At 38.7% G+C, this 12,314-nt stretch overlaps 1 protein-coding gene across 1 annotated transcript in view; it reads right to left on the minus strand.

Moving 5' to 3' along the window:
* Positions 1 to 3,693: 3,693 nt before the first annotated feature.
* LOC114666581 (phospholipase DDHD1-like) overlaps positions 3,694 to 12,314 on the minus strand; it is a 163,686-nt gene continuing 155,065 nt past the window's right edge. Inside the window, 2 exon segments of the mRNA XM_028821487.2 lie at positions 3,694 to 4,976; positions 5,414 to 5,608. Coding sequence (XP_028677320.1) covers positions 4,795 to 4,976; positions 5,414 to 5,608 — 377 coding nt within the window. The 3' untranslated portion in view covers positions 3,694 to 4,794.

The raw sequence follows: 12,314 nt of genomic DNA on the forward strand, positions 1-12,314 counted from the left end.
TCTTTTAGAAATATGGATAAGTAATAAGGAGTATTGCACTCACTGTTAATATGGAGCCTTTTCTGCGGTTGAACGGTTAATAGTGCCTTATGGTAATGAGATCCACCTATGCTGCATAGCCGTCTATTTTGTTGTTTCTTTCATGTTCGTGTGTTTGTTCCTGTTATCCTTTCCTTTTCGTTTTGTACCCGTGACCGTGTATTCATGACTTGTTTCTTTCTCAGCATCCGAAATATGGATAAGTAATAAGGAGGATCGCAGTCACTGTTAATATGTTTCCTTTTCTGCAGTTGAACGGTTAATAGTGCTTTATTGTAAGGAGATCCACCAATGCTGACACCTATGCTGTCTAGTGTGAAGGTGCTGACGTTCACTTTAGAATATGTGGCTTTGGGTGTCACTTCTTATGGATGTGTGTGTGTGTGTGGGGGGGGGGCGGGGTTGAGGATTGTTGTTGCGCGAGCGTCTTCTTTCTTTTTGTGTTCCTGTGTCTTGTTGAATCCCCCTCTTTGTGTGTGTCCCGTCCCTTGCTTGTAGGGTCTGTGGGGTGGTTTTGTGTTCTTTTTTTTGTGTTCCATGGGCTTGTTGAATCCCCCTCTTGGTGTGTGTCCCGTCCGGTGCCTGTAGGGGGGGTGGGGTGCCTTGCTGTTGTGCGCAAGCCTCTTTTTTTTTTTTTTTCGGGTCTAGTTTCGTGTGCAATGTGTTTCGTGCTTTTCCTGCGTTTGACTTTGCGCCTCATTTCTCCTTTTTGTATGTGCTCACTCCTTTTTTCTGTGGTCTTGTCCGCCACTCGTGGCCCCTCATCCGCCTTTGTCGCCCTCTTTTGTCCGCCTTTCTCGGCTCCTCAGCTGACTCTCACGGACTCTTTTTGCACCTGCGCAGTACGTCTTTTTGCAGCTACGGCCCATGGCCGGATGTGCCTGCGTCCATCATCCGGTTTAGCATTCTCGGTTAGTAATATGGATAATATCAGAATGATTACATTTCCTCTAATATGGTGTCTTTTTGCTTCATATGTCCACTTCCTTTATGCTCATGGCTCTTCCACTTTTATCATTCCATCCAATATTAAGCCCATTTAATCCACATCCACATAAGGGCCACATTTGATGAAGTCTAATCCAGCACCGCACCCCTGCAGGGCCCTCTCACGCACTCCCTTGTATAATTCTAGGTCACTACTGTATATGGCCTAAAACTAACAAAGCCTGCTTCTTCTCCCCATTCTGTCGCTTTTGTAAATATCCTGATCGTTTGCATCAGATGAACTTTCAGAAGGCCACTTTCATACTGTAGATGAACTCTGCCTTCTCTAAAATTTTACAGTTTGCAATACAGATGCTCTGTCACATGCACTTGCCTTGCAAGTTCCCTTTGGCTTGATCACTGACTTGTGAAAAACACCCTAATAAATAAACACATCTTGAAGACAGAAACTTCAGAACAGCAGCTTACTGTGAATGGAATGATACAACAGTGATGTTACTTACACAAATGTAGCTTCCCTGTAATAAATTCTGCACAGACGTCAAATTATATCTCCATTGTTAGATTAGAAAAAAATCACCTGCAAGAATGAAAAAAATGTTTAAATCAAGGACACTGTGTAAAGAACAAATGTTACGTCCATTGCATGTGAAGCTGCTGGCAGGACTGCCTGAGATGTCTGCTGTCTCATAAGACACATGCTGGCTCCTTCTGGGAGGCTCACTCTCCACATATTTAGACTGCCTTGGAAGCCCTGCTTTAGTCAATGGTGTGTTAGGTGTTTAGTGCTGTGCAGGGGAAAATTTTTGCAAAACTGTTCAGAATTTAGGACTGCTAATAAATATTTAGGCCTCTTTTTCATTTCATGGTACTGCTTTGGTTAGCACTGTTAATTTATTGATCCAATGTCCATGTGCTTTTTCCCCAATATCCTGTTACCATGAATGCAACTTAGGCTACATCCACACTACATTTTCATTTAAAAGCAGCATTTTTAAACAAAGCCAATCTCTGTTCATAATAGCATTTTCATATTATCTACTGAAGTGTCTCTGTGCACACTAAAACAACTGAATTTGCCTATGCCGGGCATGTGCACATTGATGGAAAAAATCCTTGATGGGACAGCAATGTCGTCAGCAATAGGATTAATTTGCGAAACTTTAGCAACTGGTATGTTATTTGCCTTTTGTGCACTCTATGCAGCACTGAAGAATAAGCATTGTGGAAAGCAACTGCTATGCTTGCTATTTAAGAATTGGGTTTTCTTCCATGAAGACTGACCAACCAGGGAGTGAGACGTTGCAAACAGTAGCATCCAATCAAGGAAGGGCTACGTTATAAATATGGATTGGATGGGCTACGTTATAAATATGAACAATGCACACTACAACTATAGTCTGGATTTTTAAAACAATACATTTTAACCCTTCCAAACAGAACTGTCTAGTTTGCATTTTCAGTAGTATGCAGGTTCTGAAGAGCATTTCCACAAGCCTCCATTTCTGTGGGTTAAGACCACTGCAGTAGTGTGGATGAAAGGTGAAAACAGAGGGCAATGTCTGCATTTAGCCTTAGATTAATTAACAGTTCCAAATTGGCCCTGTGGTTGTGTACGTGAGTAGGCCCTGCGGTCAGCTGGTGCCCTGCCCAGGATTGATTCCTCACTGAACTTGATTAAGCAGCTTTGAGAATGTTAAATTACTTTGAACTTCAGAAACTGTAAACACACAAATTGCTTTCAAAGCTCACAAGCTCTACCAACTTGTGTCTTTCATTGAGCAGGCAATCACTAAACAAGGACTGACACAAAGATCCATCCATTACCAATACAAACTCTGTCCAGTGGAAGGTTTTAAAGGGCTGAAGCCTGTCGCAAGAGTGTTTGTATGTTAGGGCAGGAATCACCCTGAAAAGAGCAGAAGAATATCAGAGGGCACATACATGCAAACCCCCAGACTCCCTCATAACGGGCCGGACTATGGTTGTCAAATAATCTACCAGAAACAGCTGTAAGGAAATTATCACTAACACATAAGGGGGGGGGGGGGGGGGGGTGCATTTAAACTCAAGAAAGATCTGACAGGGCTCAGACTTCCAACAAAAATCTCCTGGAGCTAAAAAAAATGGATGAATTCTAAAAGTCAGTAAAACAGTTCACTAAATGCCCATTCACATGTACAAAAATTCCTTTTAAATTTCCAAAGTATACCCCCAAAGTAAACAAGATAATCCATCCATCTTCTGGACCAGGGCGGGGTCACAGGGTACACAAGAATGTCTGTCCTTGCAAATTATTTTCTTAACGTACCTAAAGAACTTCGGCAAAGCTACTTGGAGTTCCTCATTAATCCTCAATGAACAGAAATGGAAAAAAAATCTTCATTACTATAATTGGTTATCCTGGAATCACCTCAAAGAGTGTGCAGAATCTGTGGGCTGGCAGAACATTGCACATGTTCAATAAGACAAGAAGATTAACCAATAAAAGATATGTGTAGAACTTATGCAGTTAATCATACTGTTTATATAGAAATTTGTTCCAGCTGATTTTAACCTGCTTTGAACATTTTTAGAAATCAGCTTGTGTGCTCCAAGCTGGACAGCATGAATGAAAGGGAACATATGTTGTCAGTACAAGTGGATAGAACATTTAGCAGTTAAATAAAGACCAAACAACATGAACAGTACCAAGAAAATAAATGGGATGAGAAATAACTTCCATTATAGCAGGCATGGGAATGGCTTTGGTTTCTTCTGGTGGAGTAATGAGAAACATATGTGAAAAGCTGCACCTCAATTCAACACGCATCCTCCCTTTCCAGGCAGGAAGACAGCTCCAGAAAACATCCTGCATTCAGAGTCTGAAATATGATATCCACAGCCCCCACTGAAACATCCCAGAAATCTTTGTTTTGTTAATTGTTACCAAACATTGATGTTTTTTCCTTAAGAATCTGCAAGAATGACAAACTCCTATGATCTCTGCTTTTAAGTAAGTTGGATGATGAACCCATGTGTTGTTTTAATCTCCATTTGTTTTAATGTTTATTTACCTATAATCATTATTGTGTAATGAATTATAAATACTTTGGCAACACAAAATATATTATTTTTCCTATAAAACTGTTCTTAAAATTTGATATATGCCTGTTCCAAATAGTTTATTTTATAGTATGTTGAACCCTTGACACCTGCTTTTAAAAAATAAACACCACACCACTTTTTAAATATACCTTTTATGTACAATACATCCTTCTTTTTAACATTAAAAAATCCCAAGCAAATCAAAGCTTTTAAATTTGCATACTGCAGTCAGGGGAAAAAAAAAAACAAAAAAAAAAATGGAATGAACTGTGTGGCCTCAAACAAGAGATGAGGAAAGTTTGGCAGGTCCCACCTATCGAGCAAAAGAAAAGCTCCAATGATAAACCACTGGCATACGCAAGTGACAGTTTACCCAGCATCCTCATCTGTGCAGGCATCAACCAATTGAATTTGGGTCCAGACTGCTACAAAGCTAAAAAAATAAATTAAACATTTTCAGGTGCAAATTTCATGTCTGGCTCTCATTGGTCTGGAATAACAAATAACCAGACCATATTTGTAGAGGTGAGAACTGAATGTCACTGACCGGTTTTGCTCCAGCTACAACAGTAGACAGCCATTTTTCCAACTGTGCTCCTTCTGTCTAAGAGGTGCTTGTTACCTAGTGTGTTTCTCGTGCAAATGAGTGTTGGGCAACTCACAGCAAAGGATGCATGAGGTCTGAGCTGCATAGCAGTAACACAGTGAGATCACAATGTACTACAGAGGGTCTGGACTGTCCTCAGAGAGCTCTTGTGTGTCTTGTTTGTACATGAATGTCAGCAGAAACAGCGCCACGTCAAGTGAGGACCAGTAAGAAGTGTGAGAAGTCACTGCTGACCAGTATCGACTTTCGACCAATCCTTCACGCAGTTCAAAGTCAATTCTGTGTTCTAGCTCCACTAAAAAAAGAAAAGAAACAAACAAATGAATATTGATCTCATCCCAAGTATTTTAACATGCTTGTTACTGGTCTCATCCAGTTAAAATGCTTGGTTGCTATACATTTTAAATACACAACTATTAATTTTCTGTCAATTTGACAACTTGTTTATAAGATTGCTTATTCCATTTCCACCCCCTCAATGGCATTCCTGATCATAAAAGACAAGCTTCCTCTTTCCCAATTCATTCTGTTGAGTCTGCTTGTTTACACTAACAGTTATTAAATGCACTTTTAACAATGCTCATTAATAATATCTGTATTGAGGCTCACTTGAATTGACATTTTTAATGACTTCATGGCATTTTTCCCCTTTGCAACGGGCTGTTTTCCTAAACATCTACCACAAAAAAGTCAGCAAATTTAATGTGCAATAAATAAAAAGATGGGACTCACCTGAGGAGTCCATAATGGCAGAAGAGGACTGAGACAAACTTGGCATGGTATAACTCGTCTGGCTTTCCAGGGATCTTTTATCCTCCCCTTCCAGTCCAGCACTGTTGCTCTCTGCTGCCTGGGATATATTGGCACTAGAACGGGAAAATCGTGAGAACAGCATACCTCCAATCCCCTTCCCAATACTTGCTGCGCCTGTTAGGGAGAAAGAGAAATTGTTTTAAGCAAATGAACAACGAGCAGTGTGGAAGCATTATTTCACAAAAGAACCGAGTTATTTCACAGAGATATTGCCAGCTTGTTACTGATTTCATTCAGCAGACTTGTACTTTGGTAATCCTGAACAGACTTTATAGGCATATACATTTTTTTCTACATGTGCTGAGTAGTAAATTTCATCCATTCAATTTGAAGACCTAGGAAGCCAGTGATTAAGCCAGCAGCACAACTGCAAGGCAAGAAGCAACTATGATGGACAGTACATCAGTTGTTTGCAGAGCACAGTCACACACCCAAACAGAAAAGTATGCTGCATGCAGCTGAGAAACAGAAACTGCATCAGTTTAGTTTTAATATTATAGTTTAATATATATATATATATATATATATATATATATATATATATATATATATATATATATATATATATGTGTGTGTGTGTGTGTATAGTAATACAATATTGTGTCTTTCTGTTATTAAACACTGTTCAAAGAGTGATAGCTTTGGAAATAAATAAGCAAAGTAAGAATTTCCTGAAAAAAATACACAAATTTTGGAAAGTGGATGAATATATGAAATTGTCTGCATCGGGACATAAGAATAAATATAACACACTGCATCAGACTATATTCAAGCATTAGATACACATTTATAGTTCATCAAGATTGTCTAAGTTCAAGCTCTAATTTATTACGACATATCCGTAAACAGGACTCCAAGAATAAAATGACCATCAATTAATTAATGCTTAAAAGGTGACTGGTGTAGTGAATGAATACACGTTCAATTCATTACAGCTTTCTGCAGAAGGAAACAAGCAATAAGAGGTTTAGGTAAAACTGACAGATATCTTTTGTTGTAGCACGTCCAAATTATCAATATATATGAAGCTATGAGGGCAAATCAAAACATAAAGGCAATTTGAAAATGACATGGTAATCACAATACAACACATTTACAAAGTTCAAACACATAGAGCATAGATCTAGTTGAAGCCAAGGTCAAATGAACATGGATGCTCTGCTGCAGGAATGCACCATTGTTAAACAATGTGCCATAGTAAAATTTCATTCGGCAGAGGGAGTGAAACCTGGTGAAAATTCAAAGGATGTTGGCTTAGTAGGGAAGTGAAAACAGCCTGACTCAATGAAAAGTTTATGAATGGGTAGAAAGGTTCAAATTGGAAAGTAAACAAGTGTAGCCAACAAACCTCAAACTGGTTGACCGTCAATCTCGTGTACACAAGCTAACAGTTCCGACAGATTGCATTGTCTGCTGTTACTGTGCATTTGGATATCAGCTTTGGATCTGAACATGCCATAATGTATGACAACTTGGGGTACCATAAAGTTTTTGCAAGATGTGTACCCAAACAGCTTACAGATCTGCACGAGCCAGTGAATTTCAGCAGGTTTCACTGTATATATTTTGGTAATTGAGTTATAAAATACAGTTCAGAGCTGTCCTCAGCTATGCACCACCAGTCTGTAGTGGTGGAGGAAGGTCTGTAGTGTTGATCAGACACTGCATGTTACATGCTGGTAGACAACCTCCCAGCTGGATCCTCTCTCCTCAGCCACAAACAATTCAATGCCTTTCCTGCCCATTCGCAAAGTCTCGCTATTACATTTCTCTTACACTTCCTGGTTACTTCTATGCTACAGAGTAAGTGCTAAACTGACTTTACTGCAAAGTTCCTGCAACCATCTTCTGCTGGAAACATCCACACATGGCACCCTTTCTTTTGGTATTCCTCTGCAACGTCGATTACTCTGCAGGCTTTCTCTCATGTGCTTCATCCCATGTGGTTTCCCAGTGTACTGTAAGGTCTGTCATTATTACCCTCCTGCAGCTGAGTGACCACAACACTATGTCAGGTCTAACAGGGATGAGTACTATTTCTGAGAAAATTAATTTCCTCACTAAGTCAACAAATAAGTTCTATTCTCTTACGCTGTCTAATATTGACAATGCTGGGGATGGATCTGGTTTGTTCTTTAAAAAGTATTACTGACACATTTTCAACACTCAGTCTTCAAATGGGTAATTCTCCAAAATTAAGCACACTCAATAATACCAGTCACTCTACAAAAATACATGGAGGGTACAGGCAGCCTCCATGGAGACCCTGACCAAACTAGCAATGAAACCTGGGCTTCTGGTGCTGTGTAGAATGACATCCCTGAGGTACCACCTTCCCCATGATAAAGCATATGTACACTTTAAATGTAACCACATATAAACTTACATTTTGTTTTAATCATGTTTAAGTTTAGTATTGCTGTAATTGACTGCACGCTATGAACATACATTATGTGTCTCTCCCACTCCCAGTAAACATCTGAAAGACGCGTGTGCGTGATTACACTGGTTGGCAAGCAGGCAATATCTTAGCAAAGTAATGCAATAATTTTGTGAAATAAAACTTTTTCTTTGAGTGGAGGGAACAAACTTCCAGATGGCAAGGCAATTAAGAATAAAAAAAGAGGGAAAAACAGTCACTTGCTGAGGGACCTATTGACGTAAGTATTTTAACATCTGTCATCACATACCTGAAAACAATGAGATTGTTGTATGTAATTGGGTATCAGATCCTCAGGTAACTGTTTTTTCAAACAAAAACCCTGCGGCAACTACTGCAAAACTGAGCCACCAAAAACACAAAACTGTTGGCCTACCAACTCTATTTCATTAGTCCATATTCACTAAAAGACTGCTGTAAGCCCAAGTAGTATGAAAACACTGAGATGGGTTGGCAATGGTTCCTACAAAGGAAAGGTCACACCAAGTGTAGCTTTGCTGCCATTTCATACCCCTTTTTTGTTGTCATTTAATGTAAAAATACTAATCAACATGTGAAGTGAATTATTTAAAGAGAAACAATGAAAACCTTAATTTAGTCATTGTTAAAAGATTAAAATTATGTTCATTGTACTCAGTCTACTTTTTCACACTTAGCAGTGCCCACAGTTGGCAATAGTGGGCTACAGCCCAGGTGGAAATACTACAGTGAAAGAGGCTTGATGTGGAGGGGGCATAAGTGCAGGTAGTATTAACTTACACTGAACATGTTCTTGAAAACAACAAAAGAAAATTTTCACATCTGTTCATCTCTCCCTAGTGTAAATTTCTTTTATCCCCCATCAAGTCTAGAATATCTGTTTCAGTAATGGACTCTAAACATACAACACCCAATTGTTGCACCATAAATGCATATTCTTATGTTGTTAAGAGGTTTTAGCTTGTGCAGCTCAATAGAGCAAGGCATTTCAAATAAGTTTATGCTGTTGAATACAATGGTTGTGTATGTACCATCAGGATGGATGCAAACCAGGAATTCAGCTTTGCAGTAGACACATGTACAGCACATTTATATATGTGAGTTCATGTGTGCATTAAACATCCTTAGGATAACCTTTCTATACTGAGCTATGGAAGTCCAATGGGTCATTTAGTTGTAAGATCACTATTATACTTGACATTCATTTTAACAAATAAGAGGAAATTTTGCAGCAATAGTCACATCAACCAGCTGAGGACACTATTTATGTTTGTGACTCACTAAAGGAACAGAATAAAATTACTATATTCATTTAAAATAGTCATAGTGCCTATCAGTAACAGACAGCAGAAAGTTCTTTGTGCTTCCTGTAAATATAGTGCAAATAATTCCAAACATACTCGTTCTGAAAAATATAAGTTTAGCCCAGGAAGAAAATAACAGAATTACTTATTACATCATTTACACTTATGAAAACAAAGAAAAGCTTTTCCTGCCCTTGTAGATGTGAAATCTGAAATGTTTGCATATAGAAGAATGCAATTGTAACTGTTTATTTAAAATGCTAAAAAGGGAAAGGATGAAAAAATCCTTCAGGATATCTAAGAGGGATAAGGGTGGCACTATTTATCTTTCAGTTCTAACACTGGATTGTGAACTTAAGAACCATGAAACTATGAAAGGAATCAGAAACAAATTTGGGCTAGTTAGCCATGGACAGGAAATCCTGAAGTAAATCTTCGCTGTAGGCTTTGCCTTACCCACTAGTTGCCAATAATTGCTGTGAACAAAGTAGAAATCCGGTGGATCAACACCCAATGAAAATATGAGACCAGTGCAGGAAACATTTGATGTTGGCATCAATTGGACCTCATTAATGCAGTCATGTCTTTCTAAAGTACCGAACATTTTACATTTCAAATACTTTTAGATACTGGGTTAATTACAGATATGTACAGTGGGGCAAAAAAGTATTTAGTCAGCCACCAATTTTGCAAGTTCTCCCACTTAAAAAGATGAGAAAGACCTGTAATTTTCATCATAGGTATACCTCAACTATGAGAGACAAAATGAGAAAAAAAAATCCAGAAAATCACATTGTCTGATTTTTGAAGAATTTATTTGCAAATTATGGTGGAAAAAAAGTATTTGGTCAATAACAAAAGTTCATCTCAATACTTTGCTATATACCCTTTGTTGGCAATGACAGAGGTCAAACGTTTTCTGTAAGTCTTCACAAGGTTTTCACACACTGTTGCTGGTATTTTGGCCCATTCCTCCATGCAGATCTCCTCTAGAGCAGTGATGTTTTGGGGCTGTAGCCGGGCAACACGGACTTTCAACTCCCTCCAAAGATTTTCTATGGGGTTGAGATCGGGAGACTGGCTAGGCCACTCCAGGACCTTGAAATGCTTCTTACAAAGCCACTCCTTCGTTACCTGGGCGGTGTGTTTGGGATCATTGTCATGCTGAAAGACCCAGCCACGTTTCATCTTCAATGCCCTTGCTGATGGAAGGAGGTTTTCGCTCAAAATCTGACGATACATGGCCCCATTCATTCTTTCCTTTACACGGATCAGTCGTCCTGGTCCCTTTGCAGAAAAACAGCTCCAAAGCATGATGTTTCCACCCCCATGCTTTACAGTAGGTATGGTGTTCTTTGGATGCAACTCAGCATTCTTTCTCCTCCAAACACGACGAGTAGAGTTTTTTTCATCTGACCATATGACATTCTTCCAATCCTCTTCTGGATCATCCAAATGCTCTCTAGCAAACTTCAGAAGGGCCTGCACATGTACTGGCTTAAGCAGGGGGACACGTCTGGCACTGCAGGATTTGAGTCCCTGGTGGCGTAGTGTGTTACTGATGGTAGCCTTTGTTACTTTGGTCCCAGCTCTCTGCAGGTCATTCACTAGGTCCCCCCGTGTGGTTCTGGGATTTTTGCTCACCGTTCTTGTGATCATTTTGAACCCACGGGGTGAGATCTTGTGTGGAGCCCCAGATTGAGGGAGATTATCAGTGGTCTTGTATGTCTTCCATTTTCTAATAATTGCTCCCATAGTTGATTTCTTCACACCAAGCTGCTTACCTATTGCAGATTCAGTCTTCCCAGCCTGGTGCAGGTCTACAATTTTTTTTCTGGTGTCCTTTGACAGCTCTTTGGTCTTGGCCATAGTGGAGTTTGGAGTTTGACTGTTTTGAGGTTGTGGACAGGTGTCTTTTATATTGATAACAAGTTCAAACAGGTGCCATTAATACAGGTAACGAGTGGAGGACAGAGGAGCCTCTTACAGAAGAAGTTACAGGTCTGTGAGAGCCAGAAATCTTGCTTGTTTGTAGGTGACCAAATACTTATTTTCCACCATAATTTGCAAATAAATTCTTTAAAAATCAGACAATGTGATTTTCTGGATTTTTTTTCTCATGTTGTCTCTCATAGTTGAGGTATACCTATGATGAAAATTACAGGCCTCTCTCATCTTTTTAAGTGGGAGAACTTGCACAATTGGTGGCTGACTAAATACTTTTTTGCCCCACTGTATATTGTCAACAGATTTTCATCATTTTAACAACTCTACCCCAAATATAACCTTTCATCAAAGCATTTCTTTCACTATATACAAGTTAGAGACTTCACAAAAACACGAACACAAACCCTGTCCAACTTCCTGAATCTTCCCTCAATGTCTAGTGTAGAAATTAACCTTTGTATCTGTGATAAAAATAAAGGGAGTGTCTCTAGATTATCCTGGACAGCACAAAGAAAATGGATTTGTTATGGTCTAAGTCAATTCAAAATCAGAAAAGTGCTATATAAATGTAATGAATTATTATTAATGAATTATTACATACTGTGCTCATCTTCCTTGACTTGACCTACCCAAAATGTTTTTTACATTAAAATCCTAACTGGCACCCTGCTTTACTGATCTGGGATTCAATCTTCAGACCTTATAGGAATAAAATAGTTGTTTATTTATCAGACATTCTTAAAATCACAATAATGATCCCTACTCCCCTAATGGCTCTGTTAGGAGAAGGGTTATGATTGATTAACAAGTTTACTTGGGTAACTCATAAAATAAGATAAGCATTATATAAAATTCAATGACATAAAAACACTAAAGAACTGGCAAAATGGATAATTAAGGACATCATTAGAAAACATTCAACTGAAAAGATCAATCGAAAACAAGAACATTACAAAAAACAGCTATAAAATTCAGACCTTGAAGAATACCAGACACTACAGTAACGGGTCAAAGAAGGCATGTGAAAGGTCAGAAGACTAACTGAAAAAAGAATACTTAGTAAAGTTAAAATAAAGAGAAACCAATTTAAATTAATACAGACTTTAGGAAACCTCAGAGATGCACACAGAAAAAACACTGAAAATGACCT

Source organism: Erpetoichthys calabaricus, chromosome 16, assembly GCF_900747795.2.
Source record: "Erpetoichthys calabaricus chromosome 16, fErpCal1.3, whole genome shotgun sequence".
Taxonomy (NCBI): Eukaryota; Metazoa; Chordata; class Cladistia; order Polypteriformes; family Polypteridae; genus Erpetoichthys; species Erpetoichthys calabaricus.